Source organism: Castor canadensis, chromosome 13, assembly GCF_047511655.1.
Source record: "Castor canadensis chromosome 13, mCasCan1.hap1v2, whole genome shotgun sequence".
Lineage (NCBI taxonomy): Eukaryota > Metazoa > Chordata > Mammalia > Rodentia > Castoridae > Castor > Castor canadensis.
The window spans coordinates 54131594-54157216 of NC_133398.1; the positions used below are offsets into that span (position 1 = coordinate 54131594).

General features: G+C 39.8%; 1 protein-coding gene across 2 annotated transcripts in view; it reads right to left on the bottom strand.

Annotated features, from left to right (window-relative positions):
• Nucleotides 1–6950: 6950 nt before the first annotated feature.
• Sh3gl2 (SH3 domain containing GRB2 like 2, endophilin A1) overlaps nt 6951–25623 on the bottom strand; it is a 202562-nt gene continuing 183889 nt past the window's right edge. For both annotated transcript variants that reach the window (XM_074051747.1, XM_074051746.1), the window contains exons 4-9: nt 20504–20647; nt 19520–19653; nt 15575–15733; nt 13166–13269; nt 10991–11121; nt 6951–8529 (exon numbers count right to left, since the gene is read on the bottom strand). In XM_074051747.1, coding sequence (XP_073907848.1) covers nt 8330–8529; nt 10991–11121; nt 13166–13269; nt 15575–15733; nt 19520–19653; nt 20504–20647 — 872 coding nt within the window. In that variant the 3' untranslated portion in view covers nt 6951–8329. The remainder of the gene's footprint in view (nt 8530–10990; nt 11122–13165; nt 13270–15574; nt 15734–19519; nt 19654–20503; nt 20648–25623) is intronic.

Genomic DNA, 25623 nt, shown 5'->3' on the forward strand with positions numbered 1-25623 from the left:
TTCCTGGGATCACAGTCTCAAAATAATTGTCTTAGGTGCTACCTATTAAAGTACCAGACTAAGAAAGCTACAAATGGCCCTGGAAAGCAAGTGTTTCTGAAAGGTATTTTATAACTGATTACCCACTAGTCAGATGGCCACAAGGACACCACTTATGGTGGTCGTTGAGGGACACAGCACCACAATTATTAATTTTTTTGTGTGTGTATGGTATACTAGAACTTTCTTTTTATTTTCTTTATTAACTTATTCACATGCGCATACATTGTTGGGGCCATTTCTCCCCTCTCCCTGCCTTGACAATTATTAACTTTTCCCATGGGCTTGTTTAGGATTAGGTACAAGGTGGAAGATGAAGAGTTAGACATGGGACTTTAACACTAACAAAACAGAAGATAATGGTAATTGTAATTATTGTGGTCATTGGTAATTGCCTTTGGTAATTGCTTTGCCTATCTTGAAAAGAGAAAATGGTGGCTATAGGTCAAGCACAAGCTGTGAAAATCAGAGAGTTGCTAGGGAAAACCTTAGGAGGACCTTACTTTCTGCAGCTATAAGGCAGATGACAGTAATATCTAGCTCAGAACCCGTCAAGGAGACAAAGTTGTAAGGAAAATGGAATATATAATCTTGACAGTTCTTTTACGGCAAAGTCATGAAGAATGAGACCCAGAAAGCAGATGGAGCTGGCTAGGTGGACAAGGCTCCAAATCTTGAACTTGTGGATTATTCTGGATCATCCCATCTGACAGGAGCAAATTCTCCCTCCACTTCTCTAGGTGAGGAAACCAGCCTCACCTTGCTTGAGACTACACAGATTCCACCTGAGACTGGTGCTTCAAAGGCTAATAAAGTGTCATGGATCAGCACACCTGGAGCACAGATACAGCATCTACCCTGGAAGAAGTACTCTACACATCAAAGGAAGTGTCAGCTAATATACACTGGCAGAAACTGGGGGAATTATAAGTAGGGGTGGATCTCAAGAGCATTGAACTAGAGATAGGTGTGAGGAATACAAGGCTTAACTGAGAAAGAACTATTATGGGGAAGATTATCCTGCGACTCAATACTCAACACCTAGAGACAGTCTGAACATGTTTCTGGGCTAGCCTGCAGTAAACCAACAAGAGATGTTGGAGCTCCTCGTAGTGTAAAGGAAGGGGTGAGTTTGTGGAGGTGGGTGTTTGATGGGATGTTCCTCACATAGATAGCTAATTATGCCAGTAGTATTTATCAATTAAAACATTTTCCACTTAACTAAAATATCTCAATTTTTGTACTTTAAAACATTACTGACAGATTGGTGATTGTCAGAAGATGGAAGTAGGCAAGATTTGACTGCAAATGGGCATAAATGATTTTTTTGGAGTGATAGAAATTTTCTAAAACTGAATTTCACAAATAGGTGAAGTTTGCAGCTGCTTTACAAATTACTCCCAAGAATGCTGTTTAAAACTTTTATTATTCTCCCTGAAGATGGCAGTTTTGAAGGCTGCTGTCCAACATGAACTAAATATTTTGACCTAGAATGTCTGAGATCCAGAAAGCAGAGGTGACAACACAGTGTTATAGAGCACCAGGAAGTTCAAAGCTGGAGACTTCCTATTTTACAAATATGCGATCATTGTGTGTTGCCAGTCACTTGTGTCTTAACTGGATAATCATGCCAACTGGTCCACAATCACACTTCTTTATTAGAAGAGCAAGGGTTTGGTTTTCTTGCTAAAAATCATATTATTTCACTGGATATGTTTGGCACCTAGACCTTCTAAAATGGCTGACTAAAGGAGCAACAGCTTCACAATATCCCATGGGAGGAGAGCTCGTAACCTGTGCTATGCATGCTGAGAATAAAAAAAAAAAAAAAAATCAGGGAATTTGTTAGACTTTTTACTGATTAAAGAATATTTTGGCCACCAGAGGGCAATCTAGGTCCCAGGTCCCATCAAACTACTTAGGCAAAAATAAGAGAAAATTACAAAAGCAGTGAGATGGAAACAATAAATACATAATAGTCAGCGGGCACTGAAATCTTGGGTATATGGTCATCTAGTTTCCTCAAACTCATGAACTACCTTCCTCCTCCTATTGCTATTTTCTACATAATAAATCCAGATCTTTGATGTCCCTAAAAAGAAAAATCATCAATCAAAAATGACTGATACTCTTCAATCAAATTACTCCCAAGTCTGAACCAAGGTTCCTCAGAGTGCAGCCTTGTAGACAACTAAATCAGAACCTCTGGTGTCAGGACCCAAAAATCACTATAGCATGTGACTGTCATGATTCCGATATGAACAGAAGTGAATGAACCACTGATCTAAACCAGAGACACAAGAGCTCTGACAGTAGCTCCATGTGGGAAGCCTGGCTCTACTGTAGACATCCCTCTCTGGGGTTCCCTCACAAGACATAGATTGAATATTAAGGAATGGCCAGGAATGTGGGAATTCCATGTTAGCACAGATTCAGATGGAGCATGGCTTCTGTCATCAGCAAAGTCCTGGATTTGAGAAATCCCCTGAGTGAGGGTAGAAACGTGTCAAACACTGATGAATCCATACACATAAATGTCTTCAGCAATCAAAGCAAAATTAGTAAAGAAAATGTCGGTGGGCAGTGAGTGGCCTGCTTATTTCAAACAATTTGTAAATAGACTTGTGTTTCCCAAACTTGCCTGAATCTGGGGATTACTTGGGAAGCTGCTACAAAGACTGACATGGACTGTAGTGGGCAACCACCAGAGAATGACTAAAGTGCAATTCTCAGATCTGCAAAATATGCTTGGATTTTTCTCCAGCCACCATTCTTCACAGAAAGTTTTATCCAGTGTGTGAGCACAAAGAACAATTTAGTTGGAGAAAATAACTGAATAATATGTCTATGCTTTCTCATCATGCTCAACTCCAAAGCCAGGGCTTAAACACCAAGAGATAGCTGGCTCTTCCTAAGACATTTATCTAGCAGAGCAGAACGTCTCAAGTGTGCTCCAGGAATTGATGACAACATCATTGTGGAGCTTTTTAGAAATGTAAACTCTCCTATACCACTCCAAACCTACTGACTGAGAAGATCTGGAGGTGGGGCTTGGGCAACTATTTTAACAAGACCCACAGGATCTGACACACACCCGCATTTTAAATTCACTGTAGAATTTTCCCCTAAACTCTTAGGTCCTTCTATGGACAGCTGTGATTCAGAGCAGCTGAATTGAGAGCTGTGAAACTCAGTTTGTACAATGATCTCCACTTGACTCTTCAGGTAGGTTTAGGAAACTCTAGGGAACTTCTTGATTTCTTATCTTCATGAGTCTTGATGGAGGCAGATGTTTTTATGAGATGTGCACAAGAATCACTGGTACAGCTTTATAAAAATGTGTTGTCTGACCTTTCTCCAAATTAGTGAATCATTGTATTCACCTTCATTTTTCAGCAAATATTATTGACATGCTTTCCTCCATTGTTTTGCTTCCAAAATTAACATCTCGCTCCACTCTGGTCAAATATTATAGGTATCTCCTGTCCCAAGTGGAAGACTGCCATCATTTAGGCATTTGTGCTAGCCAGGTGTCATTCAAAGTTCTGATCTTTTATGGGGTCCGCATTCAGTGGAGCCTTAAAAATAGTATTCTTTTTTGACAGCTCCTTTAACCTAACGGCTCATAAAAGTCCTCAATAGCTGGGCCTAGAAATTAGTGGTATGGACTTGTAGCACTGGAAGTCTTCTCCACCATCATCCAAGGTTCTGAATGGGAGCTTTACTGCCTCTGTCTTCAGCTTAAACTCTTTCCTTTTGCACTTCACCACCCCCATGGGATGAGATGCAGTATGCATCTTAAGCAGCAATTCTTAATCTGGTTGAAGAAAGATGGGCTTTAAAAGTATTCACAAGATAGCTCCAAACCACTAGAAGCTAACTTGAAATTACAGCCTGGAGATAAACCTGATTTCCTAAGCAATCCATGCAGAATAGGACTAGGCACATTTCCAGATAAATGTTGTGTACTATACACAGTCCCCAGAAAACTTCATTCTTGGTTATATCATGCTTATTGTCTATTTATTTACGGTGAAGATAAACTAAGTGAATAAAAAATCTATTTTCCCATAGCTTTCTCTTTCAGACTTGTTAAACCTATTAGAAAAATAAAGAGACAACTCCTCACTGGATTCGTTTATTATTGTAGTTCAGTTTAATTCCACTCCCATTTCCACTTCAGTTTGTTTTGTGGTAAGACTTTGAAGAACAGGTAATTTGGGGTAAGTTGACTTCCAGTGGTGGTCCACAAAGATACTCATTCTTTCCTATATGTAAAGTCTATAAAGAAGTATTTACTATGCTTCAATAAAAATAAGGAATTTAAACAGTACTGATTCTGGTAAGTGTATCAGTAACAGTCTTCAAATAGTCATTTAAAGATTAAATTTTTCCTAGAACCTAAGGTCACAGCACTTTTATGTCATTTGACACTGACTTACAGTGAGATTATTTGCATCAGGATTTAGCAGTTAATGTCTTTAGGTTACAGAATTAATACTGAATAGGTACAGCTGAAATGAGTGTATCACATTAAAGATACTGGAATGCCTTACTGGATAAAAAAAATACTTGAGTGCAAGTATATCTCTTTCTGAACTCACTATTGCGTCCAGGCCATCTATTCTCTATTGTCGCATCAATATCATACTTCTGGGCTGGATGTGATGGTGTGTGTCTGTAATCCCAGCACTTGGGAAGCAGAGGCAGGAGGACTGTTAGTTACAGGCCACCCTGGGCTACACAGTGAGACCTGTCTCAAAAAAAAAAACACAACAAAAACTATATTACCTTCGTTACTATAACTTTACAATATTTTACATCTATAAAGAGTAAGTCTTCCAACTTTGCTCTTCCTCAAGTAAAAAATATCCCTTTGGTTTTTTTATATACATTTTATAATAGGCTTGAAAATTGAAACTTTCCAAGATTTTGGCTAAAACTGAGAAAAGACACTATTATAGGACTGACTTATTTCTAATGTATAAACATTAAATGTCTCTTTATTGACTAGGTCTTTATCTTTAATCTGTTTAATAATTTTCTATGTTGCAGCACTATTCACAATAGCCAAGTTATGGAAACAACCAAGATGTTCCACTACTGACGAATGGATTAAGAAAATGTGGTATCTATACACAATGGAATTTTATGCAGCCATGAAGAAGAACGAAATGTTATCATTCACTGGTAAATGGATGGAATTGGAGAACATCATTCTGAGTGAGGTTAGCCTGGCCCAAAAGACCAAAAATCGTATGTTCTCCCTCATATGCGGACATTAGATCAAGGGCAAACACAACAAGGGGATTGGACTTTGATCACATGATAAAAGCGAGAGCACACAAGGAAGGGGTGAGGATAGGTAAGACACCCAAAAAACTAGATAGCATTTGTTGCCCTCAATGCAAAGAAACTAAAGCAGATACTGTAAAGCAACTGAGGCCAACAGGAGAAGGGGACCAGGAACTAGAGAAAAGGTTAGTTCAAGAAGAATTAACTTAGAAGGTAACAACACATGCACAGGAAATCAATGCGAGTCAACTCCGTGTATAGCTATCCTTATCTCAACCAGTAAAAACCCTTGGTCCTTCCTATTATTGCTTATACTCTGTCTTTAACAAAATTAGAGATAAGGGCAAAATAGTTTCTGCTGGGTAGTGAGGGGTAAGGGGGGTAAGGGAGGGAGTGGGGGGTAAGGGAGGTGGTGGGAAAAGGGGGGAGAAATGACCCAAGCCTTGTATGCACATATGAATAAAATAAAAATTTTTAAAAAAGAACTTTTGTAAATGCTACAATGTACCTCCACCCAGCACAATAAAAAATTAAAAAATAAAGTGATACAAAAAAAATAACAATTTTCTATGTAGAGATCTTATACAATCATGCTAGATTTATATCTTTGGCTGTAACTTTTTGATGTCTTTGTAAATTATTTTCATTGCATTTTTCTAACTGCTATACAGAAGTAACATAATTTTATATATTCATCTTATATCAAGTGATCCTATTAAATTTACTTAGATTCAATAGGTTATCTTTAGATTCTTCTGGATTTTCTACATTTACAATATCACAGGTAATTTATCTTTAAAATTAAAGAAGTCATCTGTAATACTCTAACACTCCCACAGGTAGCAAGAAGTATGATTTTTGTGTTACATTAGTTGAAATATAAAAGTACATTAGACTATTCATGTTAGTCTTAGAGAATTTGGGCTAATAGACTTAGCCTAAAAGGATATACAGAGCATCTACACAAAGAGCATTCTTATTCTCTTGGGAGCCTGGAAAATACAGGCTCTTTGTACACCTTTCCCTATTCCCATCCACTCAACTCTGCTACACACAACAAACCAAGAGAATAAATGACATATTTGGTTTTGTGAGGGTTTTTTTCCAGTTTTTGTTTTTGTTCTTCTTTTGAGACAGGGTCTCCCTAGGTAGCTCAGGCTGGCTTCAAACTTGTGATCCTCCTGCCTCAGACTCCAGAGTGCAGGGATTATAGGTGTACATTACCATGCTGGGATAAATGCTGAATTTTGATTAAACTACATTTCAATTTGTTTCTTTCTCTTCATGAACGAAAGAAAACAAGAGAGTTGACATATTTTCTTTGCCTTTTCTAATATTAAATTTCTCTGATGATATCACCATATCTCATTTAACTTCAAGAAGACTCCTCTCTTCACTTACTTGACCTCTCCAGTCTTCTCTTTCCTGGGCTCACCAAGAAGTTACCATTATCCAGGCTACCTCGCGTCCTGCTGCTGGAACTTTTCCTACTTCCACTGAGGTAGATTGGAACCAGGGCTGGTTTGGATGTATCAGAAAGAAATGGAGACAGAAAAGAGCCCTAATCCACCCACTGTCAGACCCAAAGGACTGACACAAAATGAAGAAGCAGAGCCTTTGGTTTTGTCTTCAGCAATATTTATTGGAAACAGCAATGCTTCCTGTGGTGAGAGTTTATACATTAAGCAGTGAGATTTGCCTTTCACTCCACATGATCCACTACTGCGGGTGGCACATAAGGAAGCAGCACAGGAAACCTCTGAAAGAGTCTGTACAGCTAGATAAATAGAACTCTGGATAGCTAACAGGACTTCCATGGCTGATACAGAAAACAACAACACTGATAAGCTTACACACAGCACTGCACGCACAAAATGAAGATGGCGTATCAGGGACAAATGTTAATGTAGCAACTAAATTGGGAAAGAGTTTTGCATCTGCAGCCACATAGCTTAAACTGCAAAGCACAAAAATCATCTTTATTTGGTCCTCATTGAGGGCAGAATATGCACAAATGATGCTCACGGAACACAAGGTTAAAGTGGAAAGGAGAGACATTGATTGTTTCACAGTCTATGACATAGCGGGCTACCAGTGTTTTTCTCCTTATGTTTCTGTGCCAAATGGATTCACGAAATGTGTTAATTCATAAACAGAACTGAAGGGAAGGTAGCTGTTTCTCCCCTTCCTCATGCCCTTCAGAAATGGTATAAATATATACATAGGTTCTGTACAACAAGAAATTTAAGCTTAGAAACCAGATCTCTTCCCCATTCTTCCTAGTGGAGAATTTCCTCTGTTGGGCCCCTTCCACAATATGCTGATTACTTGCTGTCTCACTCAGAAATAGGTGGGAGTCCCTTCTAGGGCCTTACCCATTGGGAGGGAAGAAAACTGGCTGTACCTCAGAAACAGGCATAAGTGTGTGGGGGATTGACAAAGGTGGCTATTTTTAGAGAATGCTTTAGACCCGCAAATAATACTGTCCTACTGCTGGCATCAAGAGACTGACTCACTTGAAACAGACAATTTGCTGGTGAAGGAGGTGTTCTTTAACAATTCCATGACTCGCATATTTGGGAAGGGGCAACGTGAAAGCAAGAACTTTCTCCTCCGTAAATGGAGAATTGGAGACCTGGAGATGGCCCCTGGGTGATAGAGAATATCTTCTTCGGAAGGACGGTTTATCTGATATGTGGCTCATGGTCGCATTCTAAGAATCCACAGCCTCCCGAGAACTGTGTAAACATCAGTTCTGTGACTACTGGTTAGTCTCACATGGTGTTTGAAAGCACATGCCATGCCCACTGGGCTTGGAAGATACCATCCATCACCATGACCCCTGTGGGATGACCCAAGCCAACCCAAGCACTTGGGCTTAATGACTCAGTCCACTGCGGCCTGCACTCGAGATGTGTTGTAAGCAGCATTACCGAAGCAGTGGTTAAACTTAACTATCTGGGTCAAAAGGAGGTGAGCCAGCCAGCATAGGACCCTAATGGGGCAGGGCAACCAGAATTTCTACATAATTGATGGGGAAGAAGCCTGACTGGCCATGAAGCATCCCCTCATACCAGTTCTCATCAATTTGATTAGTGAGTGTGATGATATCACCCTCTTTAAAACCCAACTCCCCTTCATTTTCAGGTTCAAAGTCGTACAGAGCTCGGCAGCAAGGCTGATCCATTGGGGCACCTGGGAGTCAGAGCAAGAGAGAAGAACACAAAAGGACAAGGAGTATTTAACTGACAGTATTTACTCCTGGAGACACTCGCCTGGCTTCCCTCTTGCCCCCTTATTCCTCTCCCTGTTTCCTTTTACTACTAGGCACCAGCATCCACCTACAGGGTATCTCACTCCCTACCAGTTTTCTGATGCTTTCTCAGATCTGTGGAAGGTGTTGAATATTCCCATTTCTATTTCCAGTATGAAGAATGGTCACATCTATTGTGTGGCAAGTAAACTTCTCTTCCTAGTAATGGCCAGAGATGGGAGACCAATGACTTCAGGGGGTTATAGTAAGATTTAGGTTAATAGCACAGCATGGCCAGAATTAACTCATGTTAGTTAGCACTTAGGAACCTCTGTAGTTCTAAGTAGTCCAACCGGCTACATGGACAGTACTTTGAGGCCTTAGAAAAATAGTCCAGTTCTTACTCTTCAAAATAACAACTCCAGCCTCTGGAAAACTTTTCATGTTACAAAAAATATAAAACAGTTGGTTCGAGTGGGAGTAGTGGTACATGCCCATAATTGTAGCACTTGGGAAAGGGGTGCTGAGGCAGAAGGAACATGAGTTTGAAAATCTTTCAAGACAGCTCAGGGATACAGCACTAGACTAGTATGTGCAAGGCTCTGGGTTCAATCCCCAGCACCACAAAAAAAAAAAAAAAAAAGACGGCAAAAGAATCCCACTGGGTTCAAGTTTTTACTCTGTGTGACCTTGCACAAAGCATTTTACTCTCGGTTTCTTTGTGTAAAATTGGAATTAACAGAACTTAATTCACATTGCTGCTGTGTCTATTAAATGAGATGATGTTAAATAATCGTATAATTGATTGTTGGTAAATTGTTAAATATACAAATATGAACAGTGCATAAGAGCTATAACATACAAAAATAAGGTACTCCACCTTAAATACAACAATAAAGGACAGAATCATATTTTAAATAAGATCTACTTTGCTGGTTGTTGTGGCTCATGCCTGAAATCCTAGCTATTCTATTCAAGAGACAGAGATAGGGAGGACTGCAGTTTGAGGCCAGGCCAGGCAAAACGTCCTTGAGACCTCATCTCAATCAATAAAAGCTGGATATGATGGTGCACCCCGTCATCCCAGCTTTGCAGGAACTGTAAACAGGAGGACTGCTGACCAGGTCAGGCCAGACATAAAAGTGAGACCCTAATCAAAGAATAACCAAATCAAAAAGGGCTGGGGGCATAGCTCAAGTGGTAGAGTGATAGTCTGTCAAATATAGTCCTGAGTTCAAGCCCCAGTGCTGTTAAAAATAGGATCTATTTTAAATGACTAAATATATTAATATAGCATGCATACATGTGACTATAGACTCAGACAAGTGCATTCAACTCCTATACTAACTAGTTGTTTAAGAAAGGAAAAATGTAATTTTTTAATTTAGAGAAAGTATGGGGCAGGGAGAAGCACAGTGATATCTAGTTTATATAACTAGCCTTGGTAGTCAACCAACTTCAGAGCCACTGCTGTTAAGCCCCACGTTGGGCACTGGGAGCTGTGCACAAAGGGCCTAGTGCTACATCTGCTGGCTCAGACCTCACTGTTTCTTCTGACACCAAGCACTGAGACTACAGGGAAAATACATATACAGCTGCATATCTTTAAAACTCAAATCCAGCATCAGATAGTTCCCAATTCTGTAAGCCAAAGTTACAGTTGAAAATATCTCAGGCACAGGCTCTGGTCTAATCTGTGTGTAGGGGGTGGAGAGGGATCATGACAACAGAAAGAATGCATAACTGGGTGTGCATCAATATTCTGAAGAGGAAAAAAGATTTAGCTTTCATCATACTGACCTCAGTGGTCAGTCCCACAGCAGGAAGAAACTGGTGAAGGGTGGGAAGTGGGAAAGAAAATCTAGTAGGTATGGAGGTTTGAACTATATCCATCTGCAAATCTATTCGACCATATGGCTCTGTGACTCAGGAAATCCAGCTCGACATGTTCCTGGGGCTGCTGTCTGTGGGTGATATGGGATGTGTGTGGACATGCACTGCCAGGGTATTCATTCTTGTGCATGCTGGATTCTCAGGAGGGGAAAGGCAGGAACAAAGATGCTATCCCTGGTGCCAAACTGACAGTGTTTTACAACCACAATGGAGGGTTAAGATTGAATGGGTTGGTTAGGAGGTCAGTGTGGGCTAATGACTGAGAGTGAGAGAAAAGGAGCATTCAAAGACAGTTTATATTATAGAGAAGGAAGGGGAGGAAAAGAAAAGGTCAATAAGGAAAGGAAAAAAAGATTCCTTTAACAGAATTTCTAACTGACAAATCATCCCATGAGAAATGATTACTGCATATATATTGCACCCAGACAGAAATGCTCCTAAAATTTCTAGAGAAGTGTCAAGGGTGTCCCCGAGGCCCATTAAAGGGGATCTGTGGTCTAAGTTCCTTACCTGCAGGCTTGGGTGTGCCTGTGTGGGAGAGACCCCCATTGGGCTGAGTACTGTCTCCAGTGGTAAACTCCAGGCTCATTCGTGGCTTAGGCTGATATTCTCTTCTTGGCTGAGATGAAGCTTGTCTTATTCTGCATTGAAAAGAAAAGGGGATGAGGGCAGAGGGGCATTGTTGTAGTCAATTTAAAAGTAAAAACAAAAGCAATAAAATCCAGGAAATGATTGGGTCACCTACTACTCGACCATGACACTGTGTGGAAAACCTGATAATGGCCCTTAGTTTTCTTCTATGTGCATGCCTGCGTCCCATCTTCAGTCTCATCCTCACTATCGGCATCCTTCACTATTTCACCCAATCCCTTTCTTTATTCAGAGCAGCTTATGCAAATATGCACCTTGCTTGGTGCCAGAAATGAAAGCATAAGACACAGTTGCTCCCCATGAGTGGCATGTGGTCTGCAGGGGAGACACACAGCGTAACAATTGGCTACCATAAATTTTAGTACTGCTGTTATGGAGATACTTACAAAGTGCTACAGGGACATGGATTGGGGGTGGGGTAGAGAGGAGTCTACCTCTCCACTGGGAAGTTGGAAAAGTTTTAAAGAAAGAGGTAAAAAATCTGTAGGAGCCATTTTCAGAGCGATATGTGGAAGAAAGCTATTCCATTCGAAGCATGAAAGGGTTTGGAGAGACAGAAGGGAAGAAATGCTGCATGCTCTGAGAAGAAAGAGAAGATGGAGATATAAGATGGGAAAAGGAACAAGGAAAGACAGGAGAAAAGTGGAAATGTATGGCCAATAAATGCATTCTGCACACCACTAAGTATTTCCCAGTTTCATCTATTCAATAAGCAGAGTATGGATGAGATTTCCAAGGGCGGAGAGGGCTAAGGATATGGGATTGTAGAGTGATACCGACTTTCAGCATATTTCAGAGAAAAAACAGGGAAGTGGTCCCTTCATGCACAGCAGATGTGGTAAGACACATGTTTCTCCTAGTATTTTGACTCACACAGTTTTAAGACTTTCTAGAGGCTTCAGTGTTAGGCACATTTCCATGAACATGCATTAAAGGAAATTACACAATCAAAGGCACCAATCAAAGAAGACACTGAGAGAGGAGGAGACCAGCCAGAGGGAAAAAATGGAAATAGGTGACATTTCCAGTAATGCAGCATAGCATGAATGCAGTCTTCCTCATGCATTCATCAACGGAGCAGCCGTGAGTCTAATCTGGTCACAGCCTGAGAATAAAGGCTGCTAGATGATCCTTCAAGGTATATATGCTCACCAATAGCATCCATTTCACCTGGCTAAGTAAAATTACACATATAGACCACCCCCAGCTTATGATGGTCGTGTTAGTAATTTTTGACTTTATGACAATGCAAAAGGGATACATATGCAGTAGAAACCATACTTCAAGTTTTTATCTTTTCCTGTATTCAGTACAACACTTGTTCATGACGCCACAGGGCAGTGGCAAGTGAGCCACACATCCCAGTCACCCATGTAATCAAAAGCATAAACAACTAGTATTCTACAGGGTACTGTGTTGCTAAGTTATGTCATTCTGTATATTAGATGTATTATTTGCGTTCTCAACTTTGAGTTTATTAGCATATAATCTAATCATAAGTAGGCCAAGGAACATCTATATTATGATGCAGGGTCACTGCATGTATCTGCAGGCTGTGCCCCACAACTCCAGAGCCCATTCACATAATAATTATAACAGTTGCACCACTGTATAAAACCACAGTTACTAGTTACTTCACCTTCCTGAGCCTCAGTTTGCTTATCTGTTAGTTGAGGTTAAGAATACTTAGTCTGCAGGGCTGTTTTAAGGTTGATCATATGCATTCAGTACCCATACAGAATGTCTGCTCAGCAAATCTCCATCATCAGTAGATTCTGGTACCCCATCTGTGGCAGCCAACAGATACAATCAAGGCATCAAACTGTCATAAACACAGACTAGGCTCAATAGAACAAAGTAAAACAAAGCACAAGACAAAATAAAATCAAAACAAATAATCCATAAGGTGCCTGTGTAGCACTGGCAGAGATTTTGGCCAAAGTTTGTCTCCAAATAAATTCTATTATTCCATTTCTCTGCACATCATATTATGCAGGAAAGCACAAATGAGAACTGCAAGGAACTGGAACCTACCTCTCCTCCAGTCTGACAGTGACTTGCTGCAGGATCTGCACAGCCTGTTTGTGGTACTCCAGCTGGGCTTGCACGAGTGCAGAGAGCTGGCTCACCTGTTCAATCTATAAATGGATGGGGAAATCATGCCTCAGTCACCAGGTTACTGCCCCAAAGCAGCTACTACTCTCCCATGACTATGACAATACTGGTTCGAACACACTGCCCAGGGTATTCTTATGTGGCAAGCCAGGCTAAGATAGATAGTTAATAGGTTCCAAGTTGATTAAGGATACTTGGATATATTTGAGTACCACAACAAGAAGCAACATTAATTAGACTCCTCATGAAGATAACATTACTCTCAAATCATCTCATGGTTAGTTATACTCTTCTGATTAGGATGAGTCTTCTTCTGTTGATTTCCTATAGGAAAAAGGAATATTTGCTCCTTGTCTGTGGCAGCCAATTATAATCCAAGCAGCAGCATTCATACAGGTAGTAGTGCTATTAATAAAACATGAATATTAATTTCTCACATAAGGCAACATAGGAGGCAGTACAGTATGGTAGAAAAATCGTTTTACCTCTCTGAGTCTCATTTGTAATGTAACAGTGTTGGATCAGGTGACATTTTTGAATTCATTCCAGATGTAATATTCTAAGCATCATAGTGTCTCTTTATTTTGTGCCTCATGCTGTGCTGTGATCTAGCTGAGTAGTAGCTTCAGAGGCAATGCTGCCCTGCTTAATATGAGGAAGGGATAGGTCCCTGAGTGTGAGGTAGGTGCACTGTGATTCAGGTTTCCCAAAGTATTCCTCTTGAGTGATGGACAAAGTTGTTTGTGAACATAACTATACTCTCTCTGGGTGGTGGAAAAGACAAGATATGGTAAATATGCCATCCTGCCACAGTCAGGAGTAAGGCAGTTAAGTAATATGATGATTAACACTAGGTGTTGAATTAGCTGGATTACAGGATACCCAAATGAGTGGCAAAGCAGTATTTCTGGACATGTCTGTGAAGGTGCTTCCAGAGGAGATTTGCATCTAATTCAACAGGTGTAAATAGGAGGCTCACGGTCAAGGCCAGGCCGGAGGGAGGGAGGGAGGGAAAAAGGGAGAGAGGAAAAGAGAGGGAGAGAGGAAAAGAGAGGGAGAGGAAAAGAGGGAGAGAGGGAGAAAGGGGGGAGGAGAGAGGGAAAGAAAGAAAGAGATAAGCTATGCTACTAAATTCCCCAGTTCCTTAGCTTTAAGAAATCGTATGTGGGACTTCTGAGCCTCCATAATTACATAAGCTAATTTGCCTAATAAAATCCACTGTGATATCTATATTTACACTTATACCTATATCTGTATTGTATCTGTATATCTGGAGAAGCCTGACTAATGCAAGTGATAGGTATCTTTGTAAGCATCTTGACAGAAGTGGATCAGCAACTGCTTGGGTAGGAGGTAGAGATGAGCAAGGAGATAAACAAGAATAAGAAAGCTGGTGTAACAGGTCTCATTCCATGAGTGGAATAAGGAAGAGGGCTTGTCCTCATGGCTCTGAAGCTAAAGGAAACTAACAGAACATTCCATCTAAAGTCATGCATAATAATCATGCATGTGAAAGAAGCTTTTAAACTATCGCATCTATCTATACCCCAATGTAATAGCTACATATAATTGTCAACTTCAACAAGATTACTTTTTTAAAGAAAATGTCAATTTTACTACAAAATACAGAACATCTCAATCCATATATGATACTCAATTCTGAATGAATGTTAGTTGTTTTTTATAATATAAAATCAATCATATCTATATTTCAACAGGATTTTTTTTTTTTGCCACACCAGGGCCATGTGTTTGCTAGGCAGGCTCTGTACCACCTCAGTCAGGCCCACAGCCTTTTGCTTTTTGTTTGTTTGTTTTTAAGTTATTTTTCAAATAGGGTCTCTCTCTTGCTCTCTTTTTCTGCTCAGCCTGGCCTTGACTGTGAGCCTCCTATTTACACCTGCTGTATAACTAGAATATAGATGTTTTATCTCCATACCTGTGATCTCTCGAACTTTTTATCCAGGCTGCCCTCAAAGGGAAATCCTCCTGATCTCTGTCTCCCAAGTAGCTGGGATAACAAGTGTGATCCACTGCACTCAGCCTCAACACAGCATTTTTTTAAGTACTGGATTTATATATGTATATTCACAAGCATGCTTTATTTTTGCACTACTGGAAATACTTAAAATGTAGGAAAAATGTTGCCATTTTTCAATTGACTTTATCATTCAAAATTACTTAAAAGAAATAACCATCCATGTGTTCTCATCACATAGTATAATTAGATAACATTTTTAATATTATATCCTCCTTTTTAATGATATATCTTGTGCCTCAATGATATATATATATAATTATGGAAAAACCCACAGAAGACCCACTTACATCCATCTCCAAGAGATTGAACATGCTTGACTCGGCAATTTCTTTAGATTCATCAAATTTCTCCAGAGCTTGACGGAGCTCTTCATCTGGAATCTTGCCTTGTCGTTTCTTCTTATAATCAAAATCCAGGCGTCGCCCTTCCAACTTCTTTAGATGATGCTGAAAAGTAAAGGCCAGGAATATGCTTTGAAAGGACGTATGGAAAAGGTGCACTTACAGCTCACTTCTCCCTCATACCTATTTGCCTCCAAAATAGAACAGGCTGCATTTGAAAGCAGCTTCCCAAAGGCTAAACATGATGAAACATCTTTAAAAATAATTAAAAATTGAAGAAGATATTGTGGGAAATTCCAGTGTCCTTTATTTTCTGGCTTTTTGAGGCCAAAGCTAAGCTAGCCTATGCCTTTCCCTCAAATGATGAGAAGGGAATGCATGTACGCTCCTATACACATTGAAAGAACACACAGAGCCCAGAAGTCACCATCTTCATAAGCAATGATGTCTTAGAGATGGCAGAGGAAACCCACTTTTCCTGAGGTGAAGGGAGAGGGAATGACATTTTTGATTTTTAAACCATTCAGTCTATTAGAATCACCTACTGTTTATTAGAAATACAGATGCTTGGTCACAAAAATCAGAACATCCAGGACTGAGCCCAGGAATCTGTACCTTAACACTTGCTCCAGCTGACTGAGTCAGCTTTTGGGGAACCACGGACTTAGCTTAAGCCTTCTCCAGACAGGTGATGCCACTCAATCAGAAGACCAAACTGGAAGGGACTTTCGAAGAATTTCATCTAATGCTCAGTCTCCTCATACCATCCCCAGTAAGGTTTTGGCCTCTGCCCAACATTCCCAGTGACCAGGTAGGAAAGCCATTCACCACAGCCAAAAAAGGTTTCTCTTGTTTTGTTTTTGTTCTTCATTTGTATCAGTCTTTTGATACAAATGTGTGGAAGAAAATGCCGGATTTTCTCTTGTTCCTGGGTATGTTTGAAGTAGAAAGGAAAGAGGTAAAAACTGAGTTGGGAGTGGAAGAACCGAGAAGCAAAGGAAGATGAATAATGTCCTAGACCTTCCCAGCCGCCAGTCCATCCCCTGATATGAACTAAACATTCACTCTTTTGGAAGGAACACTCTTTTGAAACATTTGAACATATAGCCAGCTGCCAGGTAGAACAATGGATCAGGATTACTTTGGATTTAGAGTGACCTTGAGCAAGTGGCAGAGCTGAAGGAGGTTTAGTCTAGAATAAGGAGAACTAGAGGAATTGAGTTCAAGTTATGGTGGTCCACAAGCAAATCCCAAAACAAATAGAAGGAGAGAAATAATAAAAATAAGAGCTGAAATCAACGAAACAGAAACCAAAAAAACCATACAATTAATGAAACAAAAAGTTGGTTCTTTGAAAAAATAAACAAGATCGATAGACCCCTGCCAAACCTGACTAAAATGAGGAGAGAAAAAAACCCAAATTAGTAGAATTAGGAATGCAAAAGAGGAGATAACAACTAACACCATGGAAGTCCAGGAAATCATCAGAGACTACTTTGAGAACCTATATTCAAATAAATTTGAAAATCTGAAAGAAATGGACACATTTCTAGATACATATGATCATCCAAAACTGAATCAAGAGGAAATTAATCACCTGAATAGACCTATAACACAAAATGAAATTGAAGCAGCAATCAAGAGTCTCCCCAAAAAGAAAAGTCCAGGACCTGATGGATTCTCTGCTGAATTCTATCAGATCTTTAAAGAAGAACTGATACCAACCCTCCTTAAACTGTTTCACGAAATAGAAAGGGAAGGAAAACTGCCAAACACATTTTATGAAGCCAGTATTACACTTATCCCAAAACCAGGCAAAGACACCTCCAAAAAGGAGAACTATAGGCCAATCTCCTTAATGAACATTGATGCAAAAATCCTCAACAAAATAATGGCAAACCGAATTCAACAACACATCAAAAAGATTATTCACCACGACCAAGTAGGCTTCATCCCAGGGATGCAGGGGTGGTTCAACATACGAAAATCAATCAACGTAATAAACCACATTAACAGAAGCAAAGACAAAAACCACTTGATCATCTCAATAGATGCAGAAAAAGCCTTTGATAAGATCCAACATCATTTCATGATAAAAGCTCTAAGAAAACTAGGAATAGAAGGAAAGTTCCTCAACATTATAAAAGCTATATATGACAAACCTACAGCCAGCATTATACTTAACAGAGAAAAACTGAAACCATTCCCTCTAAAATCAGGAACCAGACAAGGATGTCCACTATCTCCACTCCTATTCAACATAGTACTGGAATTCCTAGCCAGAGCAATTAGGCAAGAAGAAGGAATAAAAGGAACACAAATAGGCAAAGAAACTGTCAAAATATCCCTATTTGCAGACGACATGATCCTATACCTTAAAGACCCAAAAAACTCTACTCAGAAGCTTCTAGACATCATCAATAGCTATAGCAAGGTAGCAGGATATAAAATCAACATAGAAAAATCATTAGCATTTCTATACACTAACAATGAGCAAATGGAAAAAGAATGTATGAAAACAATTCCATTTACAATAGCCTCAAAAAAAAAATCAAATACCTAGGTGTAAACCTAACAAAAGATGTGAAAGACCTCTACAAGGAAAACTATACACTTCTGAAGAAAAAGATTGAGGAAGACTATAGAAAGTGGAGAGATCTCCCATGCTCATGGATTGGTAGAATCAACATAGTAAAAATGTCGATACTCCCAAAAGTAATCTACATGTTTAATGCAATTCCCATCAAAATTCCAATGACATTCATTAAAGAGATCGAAAAGTCTACCGTGAAATTTATATGGAAACACAGGAAGCCACAAATAGCCAAGGCAATACTCAGTCAAAAGAACAATGCAGGAGGTATCACAATACACAACTTCAAACTATATTACAAAGCAATAACAATAAAAACAGCATGGTACCGGCACAAAAACAGACATGAAGACCAGTGGAACAGAATAGAGGACCCAGATATGAAGCCACACAACTATAACCAACTTGTCTTTTACAAAGGAGCTAAAAATATACGATGGAGAAAAAGCAGCCTCTTCAACAAAAACTGCTGGGAAAACTGGTTAGCAGTCTACAAAAAACTGAAACTAGATCTATGTATATCACCCTATACCAAGATTAACTCAAAATGGATCAAGGATCTTAATATCAGACCCCAAACTCTTAAGTTGATACAGGAAAGAGTAGGAAATACTCTGGAGTTAGTAGGTATAGGTAAGAACTTTCTCAATGAAACCCCAGCAGCACAGCAACTAAGAGATAGCATAGATAAATGGGACCTCATAAAGTTAAAAAAGTTATGGTGGTCCATTTAACAGTCAAGAAAATAAATTTTCAGACAAGTTTGACAAATATTTGTTGAATGAATGAATAAGCAAATACTGTACACCCAATTAGATTTACAGCCAGTGGTACTTTATTTATTAGAAATAGCCCAACTGTTCTATATGTTTTAGAATGCTTGGTTATTCCTCCTTAATCCTGAAAAACATTATGAAAATATAAAAATACATGTTGAAGAGTGATAGAGTAACTGCTTATTTAAGCTAACATTAGTGCAACTATAATATTAAAGGTGACATCAGACCAGATCATCATTCTAATTAATGAAACCATGTATGCTCAGGTAAAGGACATTATCTTTGTGGAGAAAAGTATTTGAAAAACTGTTCACTGTGGAAATTGAATATGGAGAAGTCGAACATGATGCCCAGGCATAATAGTGGGCTGAATGGTATTACATTTCTAGTTACTCTTCACTTGTCTTGCAAGGTTACTTTGAAATTCACATGCCCAGCCTTGTCAACATGATGAAATGGTTTCTAAAGGAAACAAGCACTAACATCTGTATGATTTTAACTGCTCTCTAGCGGACATACCTGAATTTCCCTCAGATCTTTGTCATGAAGGTTCTGAAGAGGGTCAATGAAGTTCTGCTTCACTTCCATGTCCAAAGAGTCTTTCACCTCTGAGAGTTCCCTCATGGCCTCCCCTACCTCACCCAGTGCTGGACCTGCAAGGCAGAATGAAGCTCTTAAACCTTGAAATACAACAGTGAGATGGATTAGAACCCCAGTGCCTTCTCTGATGAAAGCATAAGGATTAAACCTATCTTCTGAAGGCAGCACAGACACGAGGGAATACCTAATTAGTAATCCAGAGAACGATGTCTTTTCAACTTACCACAGCTCATTCTAGGAACCAGACTCAATGCCCCCACTTAAAGGCCGGGGGCAGAGGGATGTCCATTATTACCAAGAATATAACATTTTATTTTTCCTTTAGAAAGTAAGTTGAGAGTCTCTCTGCCCTCTCTTTTCTGTACAAATTCTTCCTAACATGACCAATTTTAAGCTAATGCTTTTAGCAGAAGCAAATATCAGGAATGGAGAGCAGAGGTCAACCAGGAAGGATAGTTATTTGCTAAAACCCCCACATCACTAAAGGGGAGAAGACCGAAGGTGTTGAGTATCTTAACTAAGAGTCAGAGGACATAGGTGACATTTCTCACGTGGGGCAGTGGAACAAGGGACCAGATACAAATGAGCAAATATTTAAGGGAAAACCCTTGTGGGAGGGTATGGAATCAAACCCATTGTGAATGCTCACTTGTCCCAATACCCAGATCCTACCAGACATAACCAATAGAAAGTGCACATCAGCTACATCTCTTGTAAAGACAGAGGTAGTCTCATCAGGGAAAAAGAAAAAGGAAAATTCCTAAGACATATCACCTCACAAATTATGAAACAATTCTAAAAACAAACTTTTGGCCCATGTGTGTAAGACCTAAAACTGAGAATAAACCATAAAATGATATGACTAACTCCCCCATGGAAAAAGTGTGAGAAAGCACTTGTTACCAAAGTTGCAATCATCTCCCAGCTCTCTTCCGAACTTGAGCATGGCCTCTGCCAGCAATGCCTCCGCCTGAGGGTAGCCTGGTCCCTTCTCCTGACCACGGATTTTTGACATGGTGTTGATCATGCTGAGCTTAGCTCTGGAAGCTGAAGGAAAGAGAGGCAGGTTTTTGAAGTAGGTAACATGATAAAGGGGAAACTGCTGTACTTTTACATTCTGGGTTCCACTGTCCCAATTATAATATGTGGGCACTGGTCTACATGTCTGTCCATTTATCTATCTCAACTCTAAACTCTCCCTTGAAACCTTACAAATAATTATTCAGTCAAGACAAAGCTGTTCTCAGTGAAGCAGCACTAGGAGCTCAGACACCATCCCCAACTCCCTGCCCCTCCCCTAGTCATTGTGACAGCTTTGGCAGTAACTCTATGGCACTGGGTGGCTCTACTAAGAGCACTTTGGAAACTCCTAGATTATGTGATGATCTCTAAATTTTCTTCTAGTTTTTATATTTCAATTATAGGAGAGTATGGATTAAGATATGGAACAGTAAGCTCTTGCAGTATGGGTCTTATGCTATGTTTCACATAATACCATGTACAAAATAATTTCTCAACTAAGATTATGAACATAAACAGACCTATGAAGAACAAATCTAGTATGTTCATTAAAAAAAAGACTTATTTCTCTTCATACCACTGTGCTTCATAGATAGCATTTTGATTTCTCTCTTGATCTTTATTAAGAGACCTAGAAAGCAGCTCCATCTTTAACAGAAGAAACACTTTTATTAGCAAATTATTAAGACTTATTTGAGAGATGCCAGGATACTGCGTTCCTCCAGTTCGTTTTTAGAGTTGGGATTGCACATTAACCTAGGACTGTACCCAGGATCCTAGCTGCATGGAAACCCCTGAGAGAACCACAGCTCAAGATATTTCTAGTGTTGGGTGGCTAACACTTGATCTTAAACATCCAGTTCAAATAGATTTTTGTTTTAACTTTGGGCCTCAAAGGCATAGACTGGAGATAAGGAGAGCTATCAGGAGAGGCCTACCCAACACTACCCCAGGGATATTACAGTAAGCAAGAAAATCAAGTTCCTGCATTCACAGAGTTTACAATGAACTGATAATAAAGTCTATTTTAAGAGCAATTAGAGGGCCAGGGATGTGGTTCAGTGGAAGAGTGCCTGCCTAGCATACGCAAGGCTCTGGACTCCATCCCTAGCACTGCAAAAAAAAAAAAGTGCAATTAAAGTGAAGTATATATACTAAATGCCATGATGGGTGATGGGAGACTATAGCAAGTCACAAAAAAATGGCACTGTCCAGCCTGTGGGGGTGGGGCACTGCAAAGGATTCCCAGAGAGAAGTGTCACTAAGCTTAGAACTACATAGTATGCATCAGTTAGTTGGCCCAACAGCACACACAAAGCTGGTGGTGACCATAAAAACATAATCACCCATTGTGGGGGAGTAGGGAAAGCACTACCATTAGAGTAGAAGTGCAGAGTCTTTTCTGAACTCAGCCATAGCTGAGACACAGAAAGGACACAGTCCCTACCCGCCCAGTGCTCAGTCATAGAGGGGAGGCGGACAGATCGAGCTGATGAATATCATAATGGCTAATACACACAGGGGCTACAGGAATGTGGAGAAGCAGCAACAGCACAAAGAGAGATAGGCCAACGCCAGAAAAGAACGAAATACAAAATGACTAGAAGAAAAGAAGATAAACGGAGACCAAAGAGAGACAGCAATGAAACCGCATGAGGTGCTTACTCCCCTCAAGCCCTGTTTTCGGCATTTGGCTTTATAATGATAGACTCCTTTTATGAAAGCTGGCTATTGACTTGTGATTATGTCTTGGTTCTGTTAAGAACTGCATTTTGATAAGCAATTTTAAACAGTTTAATATTGTGGCCGACTTTCAAATTCCTCATTTTGAAAGCTGCTCAATTACAAAGAGCATTATTCTTTTACTAATTACTTAATGACATCTTGGGTTACATTCTACATCTTCAGACAAAGGAGGAAGAAAGCCATATTCTATTAGTCTATCTATTTCTTCAAATATATAAAAAGCTTATTAATCCTCATATTTGAAGAGATTGGTTTTTAAATACATTCAAACTCATTAAATTTTTATTAAGAACCTTGAGTTGGTAAAAATTCTGTGTTCTTGAAAAATATCATTAACCCTCTGAATTACCATCTGTAAGTGTTAACATAGGCAGTACTTCAGGAAATGGAGAGTGAGCTTCATACAAATATGTCACTCAAATTCCTATTAGTGACCTTAGCCTGGATTGAATCATCAAGTTGTACATGACCCTAGAGACCGAAATTTCTTCTCTTCTGCTCTTTCAAACTATCTTTTTTTCTCCCCATAGCTTTACTACTCTTTCTTACAAATTGTTACAATACTCTCTCTGAATATGCCCCATCTTTACTTTCTCACCTCACTACCTAGTTCACTTGGTTTACTAAAGACATAGCCTCCTAATAGCAATCTCTCCCCTGGTGCATAACAGCAGGACCCTAGTATCTCCCACCAAGAGGCAGCACAGAACTGTGTGCACTAGAAATGCTCAACGCAACTGCTAAAGGCATTCAGTAACAAAGGAAAAACTATCTTGGAAAAGACAAAGCAGATGCAATGGTTTGCATAAACAGACTTTTCATATGCTCTTGCTCACATGACCCAGAGCCTTCTGCAGCAAAATAGAGAGTGTAAGCTGGAACCCTTATTTCTTTTATTAAGACAAGAAGAAAGCACCTGATCTGCTGAGGCTAGAACTCCCTTACAGTCACTATGAGGACTCACCAGCTGATAAGGTTTGAATATGGATAGTATCCCCCAAAGTTCTGTTATTTTAAGGGCATGGTCCCCAGAATAGCACTATTGGGAAGTAGTAGGTGCAGTCTAGTGGGAGGTCCTTAGGTTACTGGGGACATGCCCTGGAAGGCATGTAGGACCCTGATCACTCACCCTTACTCTCTCTCCTTGCTCTGGCTTGTGATGTGACCATTTGCTCCTACAAGCACTCTTTGATATGCTGCCATGCACTACCCTCACCAGAGGTCAAACTAATGAGGTCCACCTGATCTTGGACTTTGAGCTCCCAAAACTGTGTGCTAAACAAACCTGTCTTTACTTGACAAGCCCTGTGTTTCATATTTTATCATAGTAATGCAAAGCTAATACAGCAGCCCAGGAAGGGATCTGATGAGTGTGTACTAGGTGATTTATGGAAGGAAATGTATTGGGTGAATTAAAACAGCAGAAAGTGAAATTAGGATGATCATAAAAGGATGATCTAATCCAAAAAGTGTTCTCACTGTTTTGTCCTCAGTTGATCAGGGCAGTTTCTTTTTAGATTTCAAAATCTATGCTATCTTTTAAGGGAGCCAAATCAGGGCAGCCAAGACTCAATCTTCATCAACTCCCGACCCAAAAGCATAGTCTACAGCATCCCCGATGAGCTTTCTAATTCTGGGTACAGCCAAAGGGATGTCCAAGCTGTGCTGAGAGTAAAACAGCACTCGGCTCATCCTGCCTGAGCTATTTTCCTCTGACCTAAAAGCAGTCCTTGTGAGTCATTGCTTAATCTACCCTAAGGCTGTTTAACAGTCCAGTTTAACAACTAGCTAGCAATGCTGAATATCAGGTATGTCAGCTAAGTATTAGTTTGTTAAATTTTTATTTCTTAATACAAATGAACAAATAGGAAATGGGAAATGAAACCATTATCTAGTCTTTCCTTTCATGGAAAGCAGCAGAGTTAAACACTAGCTTTCAGCTCATGTAGACATAGGTAAAAATCCAGGCTGAAAATCTTGCTAGCTGTGTATTCCTGAAAACAATCTCATTCATAAGGTTGTCATCAGCATTCAATGATAAACAGCAAAAAAGAATAACCAGCAGATGACATGAAGGACAGAAGACATGGGGAGAGCCCTCCTTCCTTCCCCCTTCCAGACTACTTTGGTGAGTGTGTGCAAAGGAATGCTGTATGGACACCCTGAGTATACAGGAAACCACGTTTCCCAGAGTCTGTTCCCTGAATGTTCCAGTGACCAAGTGAGAATTGGTCCAAAGCAAAGTTATGCAAAATTTGGGAGACAAAGGTCAAGTGGCAACCATGACACTCTGAAGGCTGCTGCTAGTTAGAGGACTGAAAGACAGAAGCAGAGATGCAGATGGGTTACAGTTTGTCTTCGATCTTCCCCATTATAAGCTAAATCATTTCACTTAAAAGGTTCAATGTTATATAAATTCCTCTGTATATATCATTTTTTCCTAATCCTTAGGAAAGGCTTCCCTGTTCAAAAGCGCCATGATCTCCCACTGTGCTTTGAAATGGAGCTGGAAGCTGCTGATAAAATCTGAGCACACTAGTGCTTTGGTCTGCTGGGCTGTCTGCAGCCTGGCCTCCTTTTCCTTTCCAAACATTAGATACTAAGGATTCCATGGCTCCCAGGCCTGTCATTTCTCGTACTCCATTGTATAATGTGCAGGAGCGGGTAGTCCCACTTCTCAGGTAACCCAAGGGTCATTACTTGACACTTACTCACTCTACTCTTCCCTTAGGAATCTGGCTCTTTAGAAGCACTTCATCTTTAAATTATGCCATGAAAATGTGCTATATGTGAAAATGACAAAAACTGGTCACATAATCTCCCTGAATCAGGAAGCAGCCTCCGATTTCCAACAAAAGAGAGTTCCTAAACTAAATTATGAGCCCTTGGTAAAATGATTTTTAAAAAATGATCAAATTAGTTAAAATCAATTAATAGGTTACTCTGGATACAATTATGTATCCACTGTAAAGAATAATTCTCAAGTTGTACTGCCTGACTGGCCACTTACCAAAGAATACTTTTAAAAGATTTTCATTGTTGTTAAATAAAATAAGTAAGTAGGGGACTATGCTCGGGGGGATTCGTAAGAAGTAAGCCCAGTGTTTGCTTTCCAGGAGCTTGCTGTCTACATGGAGAGTCAGAGACCACCATGCTGACAGATGAGGGACATTGTATGGGCCCTACTGGGCACAGAGGAGAGGACAAAACTTTCCCCTGGAATAGTTCTACTGGGAAGGTTCATGAAGCGGGTGACA